This window comes from Rutidosis leptorrhynchoides, chromosome 8 (assembly GCF_046630445.1).
Source record: "Rutidosis leptorrhynchoides isolate AG116_Rl617_1_P2 chromosome 8, CSIRO_AGI_Rlap_v1, whole genome shotgun sequence".
Taxonomy (NCBI): Eukaryota; Viridiplantae; Streptophyta; class Magnoliopsida; order Asterales; family Asteraceae; genus Rutidosis; species Rutidosis leptorrhynchoides.
Genome location: NC_092340.1, coordinates 365096447 through 365120850, shown reverse-complemented (window position 1 = coordinate 365120850; position 24404 = coordinate 365096447). Strand labels below are relative to the sequence as shown.

The window sequence follows — 24404 nt, the reverse complement described above, 5'->3', positions numbered from 1 at the left end:
TAATGGATTCCTCCGGTGGAAGATGAAAAAGGAGAATGACAGATGTGATAGTCAAGAATATATCAAGAATTAAAACTGGATGGAGCATATTGACGAATGTTTTGGAAGTACGAAGAAAGGAAGAAAGTATAAAATATGGGAGATGTGAAATAAGGAAACGTAGGAGGTTGATTTATAGTAAAATATCCGACAGAGAAATCGAGACAGATTATTGCATTAAATCGAAGAGGATCATAATTTCCTTAATCGTTGAAGAATCAAATCTTATATAGATTACAAAGATTTTATTTAATCCGGAGATCAACCGTGATGACGACAAAAGATAAGACGAATCCCTATTTTCTCATTTCACTCTTTTACGATAGCTTCACTCATACGTTTCGAGTAATCGAATTATTTTATCCATATTTATCAATCATGATAAAACCCTATGAATCAACTTATATTCGTCATAATAACATTCTTATTGTTAGCCATGACGACCTCGATCAAATTTCGGGACGAAATTTCTTTAACGGGTAGGTACTATGACGACCCGAAAATTTCCGACCAAATTTAAACTTAATCTTTATATAATTCCGACTTGATAAGCAATGAATTTTAATAAATCTTGAACCTCCGGAAATAGTTTTACACAAGCTTTTGGTCACCCTTTTATTCCGACGATTCACGAACGTCATAACTTGATTTAATTGTTTAATTGTTTAATTATTGTGTATATATATGGATTTATATATATTTAACTTGAAAATATGATAATTAAATATCTCATTAAGTATATTAACAAAGTATTATATATATATTTTCATACTACCAATTTAAAGAGTTTTCAAACAATATATATATTACTATTTAAACGACGTAATTAACTTATGTTAAAAATGTATTTACATATAATGTATTACGAGTGTAAATACATCCTTACAACTATTGAATACACTTTATAATATACCAATACATGTAAAGTATAGCGATACTCGTATTTCCGTTCAATTTCCTCAAGAATTCTACTCGCATTCATACTGTATTTTTACCCGTATTATACACAACTTCTAGAAGTATTTACTATTAGTATATACCAATAGAAATCTGCAATTATTTGTGTAATATGTCATTCATGATATAATCAATTTAATATGTCATGCATGACTTAATACAATTTAACTTATCTTAGATATTTTCACTAAAAGCCAAAATTATAAGCTTATAAATAAGGACCATTTTAACTCATTTTTACTCCACATTTTCTTAAACTAAAAACACACGCTTGAATGCTCTCATATCATACTTTAATCTCAGCAACTTTCCTCTTCATAATCAAGGTAAAATAATTCTCAAAATCCTTGTTCAATTCCTTGTATAGTTGCTATCTTATTATATTTATAAAACTTGTAAAAACTAGAACTTGTTTTGGTGAACACCAAGCTTGTTTGAAAAACTAATCTAATCTTTCTAACTTAACTCTAATAACACTTATTTATATGTATTATGATGTTATATTAAGTTAATACAAGAACTTATAACCTGTACAAATGAAGAACACCTTGAAACTTAACATATATCTTTTAATCTCCATTCGATAAAAAGCGGGCTGTTTTGGGTTGGGAATTAAAAACCTATCTTAGACTCTGAGTTCGAGGCTAAGAATTTGGAAATATGTTAATATATGTAAATAAGACTTCCAGTATTTTTTTCATGATTTTAGACAAAGTGGAAGTATTTTATCAAAAATCATATATTGGGTGGATGCCGGGATTTTTCCAAATCTGTCCACCGACACAAAAAGATGGCAAAGCTCTAAAAATTACTACTTGGGATGAACTTTTCGAATTGGTTTTGTAAAATTTACTTCTTAATGAATCCATAGCAATTTGATTCACTTTAAACGGAGTTGTAATGAATATTTGGCGAGCAAAACAAAATCTACTAAAATTAACGTTGTATGGACGAAATTTATATTATAAAAACTAAATTAACCATATCCTTGTTAATTTTTCCTATATCCTATATATATTTGGACATGTTATCAGTAGTGTAACAAAATATTATAATCTTGGTTAATTCTGTGATTGTATATATGTATAATAATATTCTTGGTACGTCCTAACACAATAAGTATACAATACATTTTGATAAATCCTAAGACAATACGTACACAATACGTATTAGTTAATTCTAAGATAATACGTATACAATACGTCTCTGGGTTGATACAAAGACAATACGTATACAATACGTCGTGGAGTAATTCTAAGATTATATATATACCGATTATTGGACTGTTGGACTTTTCGGACTATTTTGGACTACTAACAATGGACTACTAACATAAAATGTTAAAAATTATTATATAAGTATTCTATGAACTTGCTTTATTTTATTCATATGTCGTATTATTATCTGAATCGTTATTATTGTTATAGGTTCGTGAATCCAAGGACGACGGTCATATTTTTAATAAGTTGAAAACTTATTATTAATATACTTTTACTACTGTGAGTATATAGTCCCATTTTTAAACTCTACAAATATTTTGAGATGAGAATACATGCATTTTATGTTTTACGCCATAGACACAAGTACTTAAAATATATTCTACGTTGAGTTGTACCACCTTGCATATCTTCCCTAATAGCTTGGTAACTAATATTTACATGTTGTAAGAACATGTAAGCGCGAATCCTATTGATAGATCTATCGGGTTTGACAACCCCAACCGGGCTAGTCGCTCTAGTATCGTAAACGGTTGCATAGTACTTCATTTTTACTACACTTGGTACAGTGTAGGGAGATTTCATAATAAAGGGAATATGCCACATTAATGGTTAAGTATGGTTACCGAAGCGCTCAACAACTTATAGAATACTTTTATACACTTGCGAGTGTACATATATTTATAACTATGAAATCTTGTGGTCTATATTTATATCGATGTTAAACCTATATATCTCACCAACCTTTGTGTTGACTGTTTAAGCATGTTTATTCTCAGGTCCTTAAGAAAGTCTTTCGCTGTTGCATTATCTGAGCAAGCTGTGCATGGAGTCTCGTGTTTTTATTTAAATGAAGTGTTGCATTCAATAAAACCTTCGTCATGTATTATATTCAACTTTTATGTCACGTGTGTAGTATTTGGAAGCCGATGTATTATGGGGATTATTTCTTAAATAATCGTCCACTTGTTTAAAACATGCATTATGTAAAATAATGGTGTGCTTTTTATGAAACGAATGCAATAATTTCTAAAACGTATCATATAGAGGTCAAATACCTCGCTATGGGACCAATGAATAACGTACTGCGTTTATAGTGATATGAACGGGTCGTTTCACCTTGCAGAGATGATGATCTATAGAAGGGTGGCTAAAACGTGTCCATCGTTATTGGTTTTACCGTAGTAATGGTTGCTGCTTAGCTGTTTAGGATTTATGTTCATAGAACATACATGTTACTCTAATATTTTATGTATCTTGAGAGTGATCGTATCTCGAGTATCCTAAGATTATGTGTCCAGTTTAATGAAGTTAGGGTTTGTATTTATGGCGAAACCTTAACCCTAGATATTATCAATACGTCTTTGATTCTGTACTAACTACTTTCCTTATTAAATGAGATAATAAATAGGAATAGATTAAGATAATACCGTATTTTTAATAAAGATAAGATTGTTTCCGTGCGCACCAAATAAAGTCGCGTTATGCACTCTTATTTGCATGCGGAATGAACCAAATGAGTGTGTGCCCAGCACGTGACATGCATGAGTGCCCGGCGCAGGAGTATGCATGTCATTACATGTCTTTTACCATCAAAATGGTGGATGTCCTCCACCATCGACATGGGGCATGTCATCCACCATCGACATGGGGCATATCATCCACCATTGACATGGTGCATTTCGTCCACGTCCGACATGGGGCATGTTCTCCACCTACGACATGGGGCATGTCCTCGACTTCCGATATGGGGCATGTCCACAACCATCGACAAGAGGCATGTCATCCACCTCCGACATGGGTCATCTCCTCCACCTCTTAAATGGGTCATGTACTTCATCCCCGACATGGCACATGTCCACCAACTTCGACATGAGCATCTCATCCACCATCAACATAGGACATGTCCTCCACTTCCGACATGGGGCATGTCCTCCACTTCCCACATGAGGCATGTCCTCCACCATGGACATGTCCTCAACCGTCGACATGGGGTATGTCCTCCACCATCGATACGAGGCATGTACTCCACCACCAACATGGGAAATGTCCTCCAATTGGTATGGTCCATGTCTTCCACCATCGACAAATGGCTTGTCCTCCACCTCGTACATAGGGCATGTCCTTCTCTTCGGACATGAGGCGTGTCCTCCATCATAGACATGAGGCATGCCCTCTAACCCAACATTGAGCATATCCCATACCATCGACATGGGGCATGTTTTCCATCATCGACATGGGGAGTGTCCTCTACCTTCGACAAGGGGCATGTCTTCCACCTTGGACATCGGGCATGTACATCTCCTCGGACATGAGGCATGCACTCCACCATCGACAAGGGGCATGTCCTCCACAAGCTACATGGGGCATGTCCCCTATCATCGGCATGGGGAATGTCATCCACCTCAGACATGGAGTATATCCTCCATCTCCGATATGGAGCATGTCCTCCACCATCGACATGTGACATGCCCTCTACTTCCGATACGGGGTTGTCCTCTACTATCGATATGGAGCATGTCCACCATTGACATGGGACATTTCCTTTGCCTTCAATACAGGGAATGTTCTCCACCTCACACATGATGCATGTCCTCCACCATCGACGTGTGACACGTCCTCCACCTCCAACATGGAGTATATCCTTCACCATGGACAAGGGGTATTTCCTCCACCTCCGACTTGGGACATGTCCTCCGCCTCCAACATGGAGCATGATCCCCACCGCCAACATGGGGCATGTCCTCCACCATCGGCATGGGGCATGTCCTTCACCATCTACATTGGACATGTACTCAACCATCGACATTGGGCATGTCCTCAACCATCGACATAGGGCATGTACTTCATCATCGACATGGAGCATGTCGTCCACCTCCCACAAGGGGCTTATCCTCTACGTTCGTCATGGGGATGTCTTCTACCTTCGATATGGGGCATGTCCTCCACCATCGACACGGAGCATATCCTGTACCTCCAACATGTGGCATGTCCTCAACCTCCGACATAAGGCATGTCCTTCTCTATCAACATGTGTCATGTCATCCACCTCCGACATGGTGAATTTCGTCCACTTTCGACATAGGGCATGTCATCCACCTCTGACACGGGACATGTCCTCCACCATTTACATGGGAGATGTCAGTGTCTTACGCAGTTGCTTTTGCCTTCTAGTGTTTTAAGAGTAATAAAACTGCAATTGCCGTTAAAAAAAATAAGTCATAGTCATATAAGCATTAAACAATAAGCAATAAATTTATAGACTTTATTATGTCAACTTTATATATCTATAATAACATATAAACAATAAATTTATAGACTACATTTGTATTTTTTCGGATATATAACTTAACAAAGATGAAAAGACACAGACTGTTTTTTAGCTTTAAGTTAACTTAGAGAGGCCAAACTTGAATATACTAAACTCAGTCAAAATGATTTAGAACATATTCTCAAAGAAATATGAATTTTGAAGACCATGAGGTTGCTTTAAATGAGAAACTTGACCCCAGTTATGCTAAATTCGGATTAAGATATACTAAACAAAATCAGTAATCTACATATTGAAGTGGAAACGGAAGTTCATGACATGTGATAGTTTATTGTCTTCCAACCAAATCAAACATTTTTAACATATAATCCATCTTTCCTTCTTTAATCATTAAAAACCAGAAAAACATTCTACTTATAACATCACAACCATTCATTCGAATTCTTCTTCAAACGCTTAATCCTTGTACTTCATGTTGGCCAATGAGAATCCGGGCATATCAAACGAGCCTGAAAACTTCTCAACGTCAACCTTTAGCTGTTCAATATCCTTGTTGTTTACCAAACCCTTGTTGAAATCCTTCAACAATTTTCCAAATTCCTTCTGAATGCTTAAAGTGATTTGAATCGCACGGTGAAGAAATTCGCCAATTTGCTCAAAGTCCTTCTCAACTAAACCCCTTGATGTCATTGCAGGTGTACCTAAAAAACACCAACAAAATCATTCAATAACAACATTTTATACACACACACACAAAAAAAAAAAAAAAAAAAAAAAAAAAAAAAAAAGTAAAAATAAATTGAATTAAACAAATGTATGCATACCAATACGAACACCGCCTGGAGCCAAAGCACTGCTGTCACCAAACACAGCGTTCTTGTTAACAGTAATGTTGGCAAGATCACAAAGCTTCTCAACCTTGTTGCCTGCAAAAACCAGAACCAAACATAAGAAATCACAAACCAATAACAACTTCTAAAAAAGGTTAAAGTTTTAGCCATCATTAGCCTTTACCGGTCAAGCCAAGAGGACGAAGATCCCACAAAACAAGATGGTTTTCGGTTCCACCAGTGACGAGCTTGTAATCTTTGCTCATCAAGTAGTTACCAAGTGCAACTGCATTGGCCCTAACTTGTTTAGCATAAGCCTTGAAACCAGGAGACATAGCTTGTTTCAATGCAACAGCAAGTGCACCAATTTGGTGGTTGTGGGGACCACCTTGAAGAGCTGGGAAAACAGCAAAGTTAATCTTGTCTTCGAAGTCGTAGACTGCACCTTCGGGTTGACCCTTCTTTGGTGGTTTTGGACCCTTGCGGTAAAAGATCATGCCGGCTCTTGGTCCCCTTAGACTCTTGTGGGTGGTGGTTGTCACCACATCACAGTACTCAAATGGATCTGCAGCTTCCTGTTATATATCACAAAGATAATAATAATCATTATTATAATTACCAGTCGCGATAAAATGAGAGGATTGACATTCTGAAATCAGAACTCAACCCAAAAGAAAAAATTACAAAATTACCCCTTATTGAAATGCTTATTTATCACATACTCCGTAATATCCAAGATACATATAGGAGTAGTATTTACCAACACAAATATGTGAAAATATTAAAGATCTGACATTTTAATAATGATCCGGAATCATGATGAATAACTTGTGATATAAATTCAACAATTTTCAAACCTTAATTTATAGATCTATATCGATCTAGCCACCTAAATGTAGATCATGCTCATACAAGCTTAAGATCACATGTACTTTTTTTGGACAGTTGTTGGGATCAACCAGGGTACTTAACCACCCACGCTTTCATCTCTTACACAGTTATACCCGCCCCCAACTGCGGGCCCAGGAAGAAACCCACACCAATCCCATACCGGGCATTGACGGTAAAACCCCCTACCCTTTACCCCCAACGCGATGTGGGAAAGGCGTCATGGGTGGAACTTCATGGCAGAGATGAAATTGTGGGTTAATATGTAGCCAACGGGGTCGAACTCCTGACCTCCCTACCACCAACCGCTGAACCAAATCACAACTTCTTAAAATCACATGTACTAAAACTTGCAAATAATGTAACAGGGTTTTAAATACAAATTCTGCTAAACATAAAGTTCAAATGCAGACCTAAGAATCATCATGGTCAATAACTAACTAACAAACTCAATACATTTCTCCTATTAATCCATAAATATTTGTCATTTTAAAACCCTGAATGTAAATCAAATTAACACTGCTTCAAATGCAGATCAAGACTTAACCTCATACCAATCCAAGATCCATTAGCTAAAATCCCCAAATCTAAACTCAATCACAAACCTTTATAAACCAAATACAGATTTATGAATACAGTGAACAACAAAACAAAGGCATTCACAAATATAATAAATAGATATATACCTGAGCAGCAACAAGACCACTGATATGAGCCATATCACAAAGCATAAGAGCACCACATTTATCAGCAATTTCCCTAATTCTTTTGTAATCCCAATCTCTAGGGTAAGCACTTCCACCACAAATGATCAATTTAGGTCTAAAGTCCAAAGCTTTCTCTTCCATTTTATCATAATCAATAAACCCAGTTGTCGAATTCACCTTATACGGCAAACTTTCAAAATAAATTGAAGTTGCCGATATCTTTTTACCCCCGGAAGTATAATACCCATGGGTCAAATGCCCACCCGAAGGTAGATCCAAACCCATTATTCTATCATGTGGGTTTAGCAAAGCAGTGTACGCTGCAAAATTCGCGGGTGACCCTGAATAAGGTTGAACGTTAACACCCCAATTCGATGGATCTAAACGGTAAGCTTGTAAGGCACGTGCACGGCACATGTTCTCGATTTGGTCGATGAATTCGTTGCCACCGTAGTAACGGTTACCGGGCATACCTTCGGAGTATTTGTTGGTTAACGGGGAACCTAAGGCTTCGATAACGGCGAATGATGTGAAATTTTCTGATGCAATGAGTTCGATACCGCGACATTGACGGCGTTTTTCTTTTTCGATTAAGTCGAAGATTTCGGGGTCGGCGGCGTTCAACGGCGTGTTTCCCCAAACGTCGACGGGATCCATGATGGTGTTCGAGCCGGGTTGTGGATTCGGGAGGGTTTTAGAGGGAGAAAGAAGAGAAGTTAGTTGGAGTGGTTCGAGGTTTTTTGTAAATGGGGAGAGGGTTTTAATAGGCGAAATGAAGTTTGAAGATTTATAGATTTGGTCCTTGTAGAATGTAGATTTACCATTTCAGTCCTTAAAGTTTAGAGGATTTCTAGATTTTTGTGTTTGTGTTTGGTCATTTGGTGAGGGATGAAGAATGAGTGGGGAGTGGTGATTGAGTGAACGTTTATGGATACCTTTTGTTTAACGAATTAAATTGTGTTTGATAAAACTGAATAAATTTGATTCTGAATGAAAATAAGTTCTTTCATAATCATAATGAATATACGATGTTAACTTAGTAAAATTAACTTATTAGCGTGTTAAACCAATAAAAATTCCATTATACTTATTTGTTAAGTGTTCTTGATATGATTTGAGGAGGATATTACGGGTGCTTAATAGTTAAGAGAGTGTTTCAACTATGAATGGTTGATCAGCACTGAATGTTGAACCATTTAGCATCATATGTCATTCAGATGTTGGAAACAGACGCGCTAAATTCTAATGATTTAACCTTCAACGTTGAACCATTCAATTAAGACCAACAAATAGACCCTTAGTTTTGTTATAATATATAAATATATATATATATAAATGGATAGTCAATTATTGATACACAAAAGTAATATTATTGTATTACCTAAACTTGTGATATTTTTGCTATAAATAGCCATGAATGCAAGCATTAAACTTGCACCATTTTCTCACACTTACAAAGTGTTTCTTTCTTTCTCTCCATTATCATCTTTGCTCTTACACTTCATTATTAGCATTCTTAATCAAGAATCAAACCACTAAAGGTAGTTATAAGCCTACTGAATTATAACATCAAAAATCAAACCACTAAAGGTAGTTATAAGCCTACTGAATTATAACACGTTATCAGCACGATAATCTTAATACTAATTATGGTTGGCTCTGCCACCTAAATGATATATGGTCGGTTATACCACCTGAATAATATATGGTCGACACTGTAGCCTAATTATCATTTATGTTACTAACATTTATATTTCTATTATCTAACATTTATATGGTCGAAACTGTCACCTAATTATCATTTATGTTATATAACATTTATTTATGATTGCTTACATATGGTCGACACTGTCGCCTACTTATCATTTATGTTATATTAAATTTATGTTTAATGTTTATATACTTATGAATATAAATTGACTCTAATTTATCATGTTGTTTGTTTTAATTTTTGATAATAGAAAATGTCGAATCTGGAAAAGCTTAAATTTACTCCTTTAGAATCAACGGAAAACAACTACATGCCATGGGTTATAAAAGTAAAAATGCATCTTAAATCAATGGGCATTCTTGAAACCATAAATGAAAACAACACTTGTTCTGAAAAAGAACAAGCAACGGCATGTTGCTTTATTCATCAACATATTGATGAATGCTTACAAAATAATTATGTGACTGTAGAAGATCCCCATGTTTTATGGGAAAGTCTCAAAAGCAGATTCAATAATCAAAGAGAAATTTTACTTCCAGCTGCTATGGATCAATGGAGAACATTAAGGTTCCAAGACTTTAAGAAAGTAAATGAATACAGCTCAGCTCTGTATAATACAGTCTCACAACTTAAATTCTGTGGACATGAAATAAGTGATGCAGACATGTTGGAGAAAACTTTCTCCACAATGAATGCTGCCAACATCACAGTGCAAAGAAATTTGAGAATGCTAAAGTTCAACACATATCCTGAACTTAATTCATATCTCTTGGTTGCAGAGCAAAATGATGAGCTATTAATGAAAAATCAGCAATCTCGTCCTACTGGTACACTTGCAATCCCTGAAGCAAATACTGCAAATAATTATAAACAGGGACAAGAACGCGGGCAAGGTCGTGGTTATAATAACCAACGCCATCATCATGCCAAAAGCCATAACTATGGTAGAAACCATCCTTATGGTAATGGGAATGGGCGTGGACGTGGCCGTGGTCATGGCCGTGGTGGTCAAAGAAATAATAATCCACGAAAATATAAATATCAACCACAAAACAAGCCCACTAAACAAGATGTTGAAGAAAATTCTTCTAAAAATTCTGAAGAATCTTGTTACAGATGTGGTAGAATGGGCCACTGGGCTAATACTTGCCGAACATCTAAACATCTTGTTAAGATGTATCAGGATTCGCTGAAAGGTAAAGAAAAGGAAGTAAATTTTGTGGATACTATTGATCCAACAGTCACTGAGCAACCATCTGATTTATATGAAGATTTCTTGAATTAAATTAATACGTTTCTTTTATAAATAAAACGATTTAACCTTTGTCATTATGTTTTCTCAAATGTTTCAGTTCTATATGTTTTATCAAATGTTCCAGTTCTATGTTTGATGTTTCAATTCTATGTATGTCAAATGTTTCAGTTTTATCTATTTGTGTGTAATAAACATTTTGTGTAACATTTATATACTTACTGTTTGTTTCTTATATATGAAGTTTAATATGAATTCTACTGGAACACAACATCAATCAAGTAGTGGAGATCTCTGTATAGCAGATAGTAGTACTACACACACTATACTTAAATCTGAAAAATATTTCATTGATTTGAAACCAACGGAAGGAACTATACATACAATATCAGGTGCTGCTAACTTGATAGAAGGGATAGGAAAGGCAAAATTCATATTACCAAACGGTACAACATTTTTAATTAATAATGCCTTATTCTCTCCTAAGTCAAGCAGAAATTTATTGAGTTTTTCTGACATATACCTTAATGGATATGATTATCAGTCAGTAACGGCAGAAAATGAGAAATATTTAAGTATCACTAACAAGAATCACGTGATTGAAAAACTGCCAAGACTTAATTCTGGATTACATTATACACATATAAATGTACCAGAAGCACATATGGTGATTAAAGAAAAGTATATTGATCCTGGTGTATTTAATTTATGGCATAACAGATTGGGCCATCCAGGATCAACAATGATGAAAAGAATTATTGAATGTACACATGGACATCCACTGAAGGATAGAAAAATCCTTCATGATACAATGGTTCCATGTATATCTTGCTCTCTTGGAAAATTGATAACTAGACCCTCACCACTTAAGGTTGAGAAAGAATCACCAATATTTCTTGAAAGAATTCAAGGTGATATTTGTGGACCAATTCATCCACCATGTGGACCATTTAGATATTTCATGGTCCTAATAGACGCATCTAGTAGATGGTCTCATGTTTGTCTGTTATCAAGCCGTAATGTGGCATTTGCAAAATTTCTTGCCGAAATTATTAAATTGAGAGCACATTTTCCTGATTACATCATTAAAAAGGTGAGACTTGATAATGCTGGTGAGTTTACATCTCAAGCATTTAATGACTATTGCATGTCTATAGGAATTGTTGTTGAACATTCTGTTGCTCATGTGCATACACAAAATGGTTTAGCCGAGTCACTGATTAAACGTTTACAGTTAATCGCTAGACCATTGATAATGAGAACAAAACTCCCTGTATCTATATGGGGTCATGCAATTTTACATGCTGCTGCATTGATTCGCATCAGACCAAGTGCAAGTCATAAATATTCCCCCCTACAACTTGCTTTTGGTCAAGAGCCAAATATTTCCCACCTTAGAACATTTGGTTGTGCAGTATATGTTCCAATTGCGCCACCACAACGTACAAAAATGGGTCCTCAAAGGAGGTTCGGAATATATGTTGGATATGAAACATCTTCAATCATAAGGTATATTGAACCTATGACAGGTGATGTTTTTACAGCACGTTTTGCTGATTGTCATTTTAATGAAACATTGTTTCCTAGATTAGGGGGAGAAATAAAAAATAAAGAAAATGAAGTTTCATGGTGTGAACCTCAATTAAAGTATCTTGATCCTCGCACAAAAGAATGCGAGATAGAAGTTCAAAAGATAATGCATATACAATAACTTGCAAATCAATTGCCTGATGCATTCACAGATACAAAAAGGGTGACTAAATCATATATACCAGCAGTTAATACTCCAGCTCGAGTTGAGATTCCAAATCGGAAAACTGATAATGTAGTCACTCAAGAATCTATGCCACGTCTGAAACGTGGGAGACCAGTTGGTTCCAAAGATAAAAATCCTCGAAAAAGAAAATCAGCTGATAATAAGGTAAAAGAAAGTGTTCAAGAAGAACCACAAATCAGTACTCCTACTGCAGAGGAGATTGATGATGTTAATACAGAAATTGCAATCAATTATGCACATTCAAAAATATTATGGAACCGAAATGAAATGAAAAATCTTGATGAGAAATTTTCATTTAATGTTGCATATGACATCATGAATAATGATGATGATCCAGAACCAACATCTATGGTTGAATGTCAAAATAGACATTATTGGGCTCAATGGAAAGAAGCAATACGAGCTGAATTAGAATCACTCAATAAAAGAAAAGTTTTCGGATCCATCATTCTCACTCCTAAAGATGTGAAACCTGTAGGATACAGATGGATTTTTGTCCGAAAAAGAAATGAGAAAAATGAAGTTACAAGGTATAAAGCTAGACTTGTAGCTCAAGGTTTTTCTCAACGACCGAGAATTGATCATGAAGAAACTTATTCCCCTGTTATGGATGCAATTACTTTTAGATACTTAATCAGCCTGGCAGTTTCTAAAAATTTAGAAATGCATCTCATGGATGTTGTGACTGCTTATCTATATGGATCACTTGATAGTGATATATATATGAAGATACCTGAAGGATTTAAGGTACCAGAAGCATCAAATGCAAAACCCAAAGAAATGTATTCGATTAAATTACAAAGATCTTTATATGGGTTAAAACAATCGGGACGTATGTGGTATAACCGATTAAGTGATTACTTGATAAGCAAAGGGTATACAAATAACCTTACTTGTCCTTGTGTTTTCATTAAGAAAACAACATCCGGATATGTGATCATAGCTGTTTATGTTGATGATCTTAACATCATAGGTACAAATAAAGAGATCCACGAAGCCATTCAACTTCTAAAGAAAGAATTTGAAATGAAAGATCTCGGAAAAATCAAGTATTGTCTTGGTTTACAAATTGAGCATATGCCTAATGGTTTACTTGTACATCAAACAACATATACTGAAAAGATTCTGAAACGTTTCAATATGGACAAGGCAAAACCATTAAGTACTCCTATGGTTGTTAGATCACTCAATGTTGAAACTGATCCATTTCGTCCATGTGAAGATCATGAAGATATTCTTGGACCAGAAGTACCATATCTTAGTGCAATTGGAGCTCTTATGTATCTTACAAATTGTACAAGACCTGACATTTCTTTTGCAGTTAATTTGTTGGCAAGGTTCAGCTCTGCTCCTACCAAAAGACACTGGAATGGGATCAAACACATATTTCGATACCTTCGAGGAACTACTGATTTAGGATTATTTTATTCTAACGAATCAAAACAAGATTTGGTTGGTTATGCTGATGCATGTTATTTATCTGATCCACATAAAGCTAAATCTCAAACTGGATATGTATTCCTAAATGGAGGTACTGCAATATCATGGCGTTCTCAAAACAAACACTTGTTGCTACATCATCAAATCATGCCGAAGTGATTGCATTACATGAAGCTACTCGGGAATGTTTTTGGTTGAGATCAATGACACAAATCATTACTGATTCTTGTGGACTAGAACGCGATAAAAGTCCAACAATTATCTATGAAGATAATGCAGCTTGCATAGCACATATGAAAGAAGGGTATATCAAAAGTGACCGAACCAAACACATACCTCCTAGATTCTTCTCATACACTCAAAATCTCATTAAGGACAACGAGATTGAAATGAGATATGTTCAATCCAGCAAAAACTCTGCTGATCTTTTCACGAAAGCACTTCCAACTGCTATTTTCAGAACACACGTTCATAACATTGGTATGAGACATGTTCAAAAGATGTAACAACTGAAGCGATGTCTACTTGAGGGGGAGTCAACTCCATGCTGCATTCTTTTTCCCTTAGCTAAAGTTTTTTTTCCCACTGGATTTTCTTTAGCAAGGTTTTTAACGAGGCAGTAACTTACAGTTGATCTTCAACAAACAAAATTGCTATCCAAGGGGGAGTGTTATAATATATAAATATATATATAAATGGATAGTCAATTATTGATACACAAAAGTAATATTATTGTATTACCTAAACTTGTGATATTTTTGCTATAAATAGCCATGAATGCAAGCATTAAACTTGCACCATTTTCTCACACTTACAAAGTGTTTCTTTCTTTCTCTTCATTATCATCTTTGCTCTTACACTTCATTATTAGCATTCTTAATCAAGAATCAAACAACTAAAGGCAGTTATAAGTCTACTGAATTATAACATCAAAAATCAAGCCACTAAAGGTAGTTATAAGCCTACTGAATTTAACAAGTTTGAGTTTGTTTACAATTTCAAAAGTCATAGCAACTGTTTACTGTTTATGGACCTATGAGTTTTAGTGTATATGGTAATTAAAGTATGTTACTGAAGTTATTTTATATAGTTGTAAGTTAACTTAATTTTTATAAGTATTTGACAAAATAGTTAAAACAAAAATTTATATATGTAAGTTAATTTAAATTAAGCATCATATTCGGAGTAATATAATGAAGTTTTCTTAAATAAAACGGCTTAACATCAATGTTACTTTTTTTCTCATAGAATTAATACTATGTCAAACACAACCTTAAATGAATAAGGTTATTGTGGCTTGTGAGTGTTGGTTGAGATATCAATGTTAATTTTTCATAGAATTGACACAAAATTGAGTAGAAGTGTCTGTTGAGTGATTTTAATTTCAATTTTGTTGGTTTTGATGCAATGCTGTTGATTTGTATAGATAGTTATTACTCCGTATAAGCTAAATTTTGCTGTCGTATTTGACAATTTGTCAACTTCTATTATACATGTGGTAATTTTCAGTACAAACATTAAGTTAATTGTTACACTTATATTTGAACAATTTCGAGTTGTATCACTTTTTTTAGAATCTTGTACAAAGTAAATATATGTAATCAAAATGAGGTTTTAAGTAGTGTAGTAGGGTAATTTCTACACCAGTACAATATGTATAATGATAATGATGTTATAACATATTTCATTGATTGAATGTATTTGTGTTGTTTTATATATCACCGAGGCATTGCGTGGGTGGTATAAGCTCTGAATTGTATTTGAATCCTAGTTGGCACAGGTTCCAATCCATTGGCGTTTTCTCAAGGATTCTGTTGTGGTAATTAAATGTGTATGTCCTATGTCACTCGATTTAATCCAAAACACACCGGGTACCCAATGCGGCGATGGTGTGTGAAGAGTTTCATCCTAACGTGTGTGTGACAAATGAAAGTATTCGATGTCGAAATAGTCTTTCAAACAAATTTGTGTTGTTTTATATAAACCACAAAACTAGCAAGAAGATATAAATTAATTACGAGTTTTGAGTTTTTAATCCACGTACTCCAATCTATATTTCCAACTTTTTTTTTTTTTTTTGAATCTTCTATACAACCAATCGTACGAGTAGATTACGATGTTGTCTGTAGTGAGAGAATTTCTTAAGGCGATGTGTTTTAAGATAATATTTTTCCCAAATTTTCATATACTTCACAAGCTAGACAGAGTAATAGCATTCAAGAGCATCTTTTAAATTTCGATGCTTGTTTAGATTATATTAACATCATCCACCCAAGACCAAATGCGGTCGATACATTGCCATTATTGGAGCCGTAAATCCAGCCAATAATTTTCCCCAAGTCATGTGAAGCAATTTCGCATTGAAAAATCATATATGAAACGTCTTCTGGCTCTAACTACTACAGTGTAGTTAGTTTTGCCAACAACAACAACAAAACTCAATCCCACTTAAGTAGGGTATGAGGGAGATAAGATGTAGAAAGTCCTTCCTCCATCATAGAATAAAGAAAAGTCATTTCTCTTCTCATAGTGAGACACTCTAAGAGTAGAGAAAGTCTTTCCTCTCAATGTTCTATGGATAGAGAGACTGCTTCCGAAAGAACTTTCGATCAAAAAATAAATAAATAAATAAAGGGACGTCATGAAAATGGTAGAATCAAATTTTTCATGATTTTTTTACATGCCCGATGTTCAATTTGATTTTGCCAAACGTATCTTTAAATAGTTGGTTGAAAGCTAGAAAAAAAGCATATGATATGTCAAGTAAGATCTATAGCAAAAAATATGATTTGGTGTCGTAATTAGCAAGCAAAAGAGTTAGTGGGGAAAAAGTAGAAAGAGGATGACTATTTTAGAAATAGGAGAAAAGTCACGGAGTCAAGAAACCAACCTTCATTTACCGTTAACTATACTTCCATTAATTTATAAAATAACAATAATATATTATTACTATTAAAATAAAAATAAAACTTACTATAATATTGATTTGCTATTGATTAATTGAATTTTATGTTTTATACGGAGTAATCAAATAACATACGGACTGAATCGATTTTGTCTTTTAAAATTCGAAGAAATTATCTAAACTCGTAACCAGTTTTTGGTTATCAACAAATTGTGGGTCTGAAATGGCCAACGTGGCAAGCTTGATTTAGGTTACTTGTTTCAATTTAATAGTGAAACGATGTCATGATGTCACTCTTTATGTTGGTAAAAAGAGTTGCCATTATTTCAATAAACGCAACTTACTTCAGAGACACTTTCCAAATGGTTGGTAAGTGAGTTGGTGAAAAGGGTAGTATAGTCTTTTTAGGCTCACCAACCCTCAAGTGTTTTCAGCACATTTTTATAGTGGTACGGTACTACGGTGGCTGTCTACCTTTTTATATTATTTTTCATTAAGTTATTTTGAGTATGAATGCGTTTAATAAAACTGAATGATTTAAAATTAAATAATTTAGAATCTGATTAATTCAAACCCATTGAATAAAGTTTGTTCTAAATGAAAATAAGTTGTTTGATAATCATTTATAATGAACGATATAACTGAGTAAAATTACTTTATCAAAGTGTAATATGAATAAAATATTCAATATACTTGTTAGTTAAGTGTTCAGGATAGGATTTGAGAAGTAAATTACAGAAAATTTAGGCTTTTAATGGTTAAGAGAGTGTTTCATCTCTGAATGGTTCAACACTGAATTCTGAACTATTCAGCATCATATGTCATTCAGAGGTCAGAAACAACGCAATGAATGCTGAATGGTTCAGCATTCAGCATTGAACCATTCCATTAAGAGACAAACAAACGCACCCTATGTTTGAAGCGAGGTGTATTTTTTATGTCTTCTGCACACAAATCAATTTTCAGATTAAGTGACAAAAAATAACAATTTTAATTACTGATTTAAGAGTTGTACGAAAACAAATCATTAAGTGAAAAAAAAAGGTTTTAAAGTATGGGTGTTCATCGGTTTGGTTAAAACCGTTTGAACCGAACACCAAATCGAAATCAAAGTAGAAAAATTCAAACCGAATTGTAAAATGATTTTCGAATCGAGCGAAATCGAAAATCGAATTCAAATTAGGTTTTTGGTTTTGAAATTCCTAAATTTGGTTAACCGAAAACCGAATATAAAACCGAATTCAATTTAGACGTTATTAAATAAATATATTAAGTTATTAATATAATTGTATACATGTGTTAGATATAGGAATTGAGTAGATAATTACCTCTTCAAGTCAAGGTATATTTACTCGAATTTGAAATCCTATTTAGATTATCCATTCATATTTTTTTCTAATTTCTTTCTCTCCACATTATTATACATGTAATCAATTCAAATCGACTTTCTTTTGGTTATTGAATTTGTTTATTTTCTTGATATAATATGTATTGTATTATAATATATTACAAAATTAATACGATAATGTTTGTTCATCTCGTAGAGAAAAAAGCAACAATTTGATTTTGAAAGTTGAATTCGGTTTTAACCAAAACCAACCGAATTTATAATTCAGTTTTCAGTTCGGTTTCAGTTTAGATATTTGAATTCGGTTTCGAATTAGTTTTCGATTTTGAATTTATAAGTTTCAAAACCGAAAAAATAAAAACGAATAAATCGAAAAATCGAAAATCAGAACCGAAGAACATCCCTACCTTAAAGTATAAAGTCAATATTTTATTTCATTGGCATTTGGCTATATCATCTAGATGCCATTGTGGTCATTCTCTATATCTAGTTTATGCCAATGTGATATAATTTTTTTTTTAGGCTCACCTTCCTATTAGAGATGACAATGGATCGGATATGGATCAGATGAAGCCGTATTTATATCCATATCAATTTAGATTTTTTATTCATCCATATTCATATCCATTTAATTTCAGTTCATCCATCAATATCCATATCCAGTGGATTAAAAAGGCCAACGGATTTCCATTTGATATTCAAAAAATGTTATAATATTTTCTAATATGTGATTAAGACAAAAACGTAATATAACAAAAATTTATAGTGGCATAATTAAAATTTATTCATAAGTATGTGTAATCATTGTTTAAGATATAACACAATTTGTTAAACTTACTATTAAGCAAAAACTATGACAAATTAATTGTGTAATTTGTATTTTTATTTGATTATGTATATGTGTTTTATTGTATTATATGATTTCAAGAAAAATATATGTTTAATTGTAAACGCATTTATAAGTAAATGTGTTTGCATATATCTATATTAGGGATGGCGCCCACGGGCAATGGGCACGGGTTCTATATACCCGCGACCCGCCTGCCGGGTTGTTTTTTTTGCTCGTTGAGACCCGTTACTCGCCGCGGGTAAAAAAATTTCGCACATGCCCGTGACCCGCGGATACCCGTGACCCGCGGGTAATAATAATATACAACTTCATTAATTTTATTTAGGAAAGTTACGAAATTTTATTAATTATAAACAAATATGTACAATTAACGTATGTAAAATGATGTGAAAGTCAAGTTTTTTTTACTTATATGTAATATTATATTTTAATCATTATTGCATTACAAGTAAAATTTCTTTTAAATTGATAATTGTATATGTAAAAACTCGCGGATAAATCTAATAAAGTCTCATGAATTAGCGGATCGGGTTTTACCCGCGACGGGTAGTATGTACCCGCGACCCGTTGGCGGGTATAATTTTTTACCCATACCCGTGCCCGCGGGTAAGATTTTGTGATTTTACCTGTCCATCACGGATCGGGTACCCGTGGGTCACAGGTTTTTCTCGCTCATTGCCATCCCTAATCTATATTTATGTATTTATGAATGTATTTCGGGTGTATATGACTATATTCATGGATGAAACTTTTTCATCCATATCCATATTCATATCTATATAGGTTCGTTCATATCTGTATCCATATCCATTTATATCATCCATATCCATTATGAATCGGGTGAATCAGATGAATATCCATTAGATCAGGTGATCATTGTCATCCCTACTCCTATCCCTATGTAACACTTTCACTTTTAGACTATGTAAATTAATATTTGAATACACCGAATAATTAATATAAATTAAATAATAACTTTCACATAATAAAACTAAAAGTATTATATTAATTTAAATATACATTACATTATTACGTTACACCACCGAAGTCTTGACATGAGTGGTTTGGACTCAGATTTACAATTGGTGGAATCGCGATAAGTTCTTAAATTTTAGCATTAATGAGCTTCTTCGAGGTGATGTTAATATTTGGCAAGCAGTATACTTGTACCACTTCATACTTAATTTGGTAGAATCGGAACAACAAGATGTTTCAAGAAAAGTGTTGGAACGCTCTGGTCGCGTTTAATGAGATCCAAGTTTGCTCTTTTGATTGGATTTCGAGAAGGATAAAAGGCACCACAATAGATTGGAACGTTTGACTAACTAACCCGGATTCATACCTCTCCTAGTTGGTTTAAAGGCGTGGGATACAAACTCCGCATCTATGCCTTCTGTCTACCTTTTTGTTGTAATTCGAGTTATTTTGTATTGTTTTCTGTTGTATCTCGAGTTCACGTATAGTGTGCGTCCTGAACGTGTGTTGGGCTTGCTACTGGGCTAGCTCATTCCCTTTGTATCATATCATATCATATCTTTTATAAATATAATTGTTGCTTTAAAAAAATGAGGATTTCATGTATACTCTCTGAATTTTTTCTCGCATGTGGCTTTCGAGCAGTAGAAATATGATCAATGATGACTTTGCAAAATGAAAGGAACAACCTAGCAGAACGGGGGTGTAAATGAACTAGCACATTGGGTAGTTAAAGGCGATTTGAAATTTGATCGTGTTATAAATCATCGGTGTTGTAATTTGCATGTTATTTGCGTGCTTGTCGTTTAGTGAAATGTGACTTGTCGTTTTATGAAATGTATAAATGGAAATGAATTTGTATAATAAATGACTTTTGAGTCATAAATGAAAATTTTAAATGCAATAACTCAAATGCAGGAACTCATCTTCATCTTGTTCATTTACGTAAAGGGACCAAAAAGAGGTGCGGTGGTAACGGTACTTCACGTTACCGACACAAACGAATCTGAGATCTACGCACTGCTGTTATCACATGCCCACCAACCACTCCATTCTTTCATGGCTCCTTAAAATAATGTCATAAAACATGCGTACATGTATGAGAATGAGATCCACGAAATGTTATCCTATACTTGTGGCACTGTGAATTAAGATATTTGCCAAAATATCTCCCACTAACTCTCAACTAATATGGTGGCTAAAATTCGGCTTGATTCATCAAATAAAGTACAGCCCACAAAAAAGCTTTGAAGTAAAAATAAAGAGTTAATTTTACATATCGTCCCTTTGTTATGTCAAAATACATGTACTGTCTTTTTTTCTAATTTTCATTTAACATTCCTACATTTGGATTTGGATAAATACAACAATCTAGCAAATTATTTAAGTAGTTAATCATTAGAGTAGCTAACTATTAAAGTAGACGATGGTCTGTTAACATCGTTGATCTTCGAATTTTAATAATTCAAATTTATGTTTTACGCAAATAAATAAATCAATAAATAAATAAAATAAAATAAAAAAAATTAGAAAACATATGTAGAATGCTAGTTTTGTAGTTCTTTCTGATTCTACGAACAGAAAAATTGTGCATCTTCATTTTCTCACATACCTTCACACAAAATGTATGTTACACAAAATATCGTTACGTGATTTTTCTTTCACATATCTATTGTGGAATCGATCGATGTGAAGTTATCAGGTAAAGAAAGTATTGTTTTTTTAATTCTATTTGTAATATGTCTTTTAATCGGTTCCTACTATAAGTAAATATCATATTATTATATTATAGGTTTTTAAAACGGATCGGTATAACACATTACATTACATCTTACATTTACTCTTACATTAACGGTATAATTCATTTACTCTTAATTTAAATTTAATAAAAAATAAAAAATAAAAAATTGCTACTTCTATGACTAGATCCACCAACCCCTGATCTAATCCTGACCGTTAATCTCATCTTTTTGAAACCTATTTATAACACTTCATCCCCCACCTTATTCTCTCGTCAAAAACCCAAATCTCCTTCTCTTCTTCTCTTTCCAAATTCAGATCGTATCTCAAAACCCTAACCCTAATTTTTAATCATGGATCTCAACGTCGAGAAAACTTCTTCCGGCCGTGAATACAAGGTCAAGGACATGTCCTTAGCCGATTTCGGTCGTCTCGAGCTCGAATTAGCCGAAGTTGAAATGCCCGGTTTGATGTCCTGCAGGTCCGAATTCGGACCCTCGCAGCCCTTCAAAGGCGCCCGAATCACCGGTTCACTTCACATGACGATCCAAACCGGTGTATTGATCGAAACATTAACCGCATTAGGAGCAGAAGTCAGATGGTGTTCCTGCAACATCTTCTCAACTCAAGATCACGCCGCAGCTGCGATCGCACGTGATTCAGCAGCTGTTTTCGCGTGGAAGGGGGAGACTCTGCAAGAGTACTGGTGGTGTACGGAACGAGCTCTTGATTGGGGTCCAGGTGGTGGACCTGATCTGATTGTGGACGACGGTGGTGATGCTACTTTGTTGATTCATGAAGGAGTGAAAGCTGAAGAGGAGTTTGCGAAATCCGGAAAGCTACCCGACCCGACTTCTACGGATAATGCTGAGTTTCAGATTGTGTTGTCTATTATTAAGGAGGGTCTTCAAGTTGATCCTAAAAAGTACCATAAAATGAAGGAGAGATTGGTTGGTGTATCTGAAGAGACTACTACTGGTGTTAAGAGGTTGTATCAGATGCAAGCTAATGGAACTTTGTTGTTCCCTGCTATTAATGTTAATGACTCTGTCACCAAGAGCAAGGTATGTTTGATGAAATTTGATTGTAGATCTTGTGTTTTTGTTGATTAATGACTGTTAATTGTCTGATAATGGTTATATCTGAGAATTAGTGCAGTGAAATGTGCTGAATTGTATGTTCTGTTATGTCTGCACACTTGGATTCTGTTGATTTAGATGTGGCAAAATGGGCGGGTCAGCTGAGTTGGGTAACTAGTCAAAACAAAATTTCTAGTTCTGTTAGTGGGCAATTGAGTAACACCATTAAATCTTGTTTTTCAATTTATACATAAATAAAGCAAAGATTTTTATGCATCTTAATACATTTTAGATTGATCGTAATGACCCGAATGTTTCCATTTAAGTTAAATGGGCCGAAATTGGACCCTGTGTTGGTGGGGTTTATATGGATCTGCATACTTGATCATCATAAGAAGTATTGTACTATTGTGCTAATATTTTGTGATGATTTGCAGTTTGATAACTTGTACGGATGCCGACACTCACTCCCTGATGGTTTGATGAGAGCGACTGACGTCATGATTGCCGGAAAGGTTGCAGTTGTCTGCGGATACGGAGATGTCGGAAAGGGTTGTGCTTCCGCCATGAAACAAGCTGGGGCCCGTGTGATTGTCACTGAAATCGATCCCATCTGTGCCCTTCAGGCAACCATGGAAGGTCTCCAAGTCTTAACTTTGGAAGACGTTTTATCAGAAGCTGACATCTTTGTGACCACCACCGGTAACAAGGACATCATCATGGTTGACCACATGAAGAAAATGAAGAACAACGCAATCGTCTGCAACATTGGTCACTTTGACAATGAAATCGACATGCTCGGTCTTGAAACTTACCCTGGTGTTAAAAGGATCACGATTAAACCCCAAACGGACCGATGGGTGTTCCCGGAAACCAAGAGTGGTGTGATTGTGTTGGCTGAAGGTAGGCTTATGAACTTGGGTTGTGCGACGGGTCACCCTAGTTTTGTGATGTCGTGCTCGTTTACTAACCAAGTGATTGCGCAACTCGAGCTGTGGAATGAGAAGGGAACCGGTAAGTACAAGAAGGAGGTTTATGTGTTGCCCAAGCATCTTGATGAGAAGGTTGCTTTACTTCATCTTGGACAGCTTGGAGCTAAGTTGACTAAGTTGACCAAGGACCAGTCTGATTACGTTAGTATTCCGATTGAGGGTCCATACAAGCCTGCTCACTACAGGTACTGATTGAAGAATGTGTTTGTTTGCACATCAATTGAAGAAGAAACCATATGTGGTTGTTTTGTTTTTAAGTATAAGTTTGATTCTGTATTGATTTTTGTGAGGGGGTTGTTGGTGGGCAAGATGAAGGCTGTGTGAAAATGTAATTTTGTTGGAACACAGATTCACAGGTTTTACCTAGTACTTGAATGAGGATATTAAATATGAATATGAAAAAAATGTGTTTTTATGCACCATTTT

The 24404-nt window shown here is 34.7% G+C and overlaps 2 protein-coding genes across 2 annotated transcripts; one reads left to right on the top strand and one right to left on the bottom strand.

The window, feature by feature from the left end:
* Positions 1-5687: 5687 nt before the first annotated feature.
* Positions 5688-8624, bottom strand: LOC139862775 (serine hydroxymethyltransferase 4). Its single transcript, XM_071851408.1, has 4 exons — positions 7889-8624; positions 6499-6889; positions 6309-6410; positions 5688-6185 (listed from the first exon to the last, which is right to left on the bottom strand). Exons 1-4 carry the CDS (start codon positions 8564-8566, stop codon positions 5941-5943), a joined length of 1416 nt encoding a protein of 471 aa, XP_071707509.1. The 5' UTR covers positions 8567-8624; the 3' UTR covers positions 5688-5940.
* Positions 8625-22194: 13570 nt separating this feature from the next.
* Positions 22195-24404, top strand: LOC139861276 (adenosylhomocysteinase 1-like). Its single transcript, XM_071849642.1, has 2 exons — positions 22195-22971; positions 23424-24404. Exons 1-2 carry the CDS (start codon positions 22261-22263, stop codon positions 24168-24170), a joined length of 1458 nt encoding a protein of 485 aa, XP_071705743.1. The 5' UTR covers positions 22195-22260; the 3' UTR covers positions 24171-24404.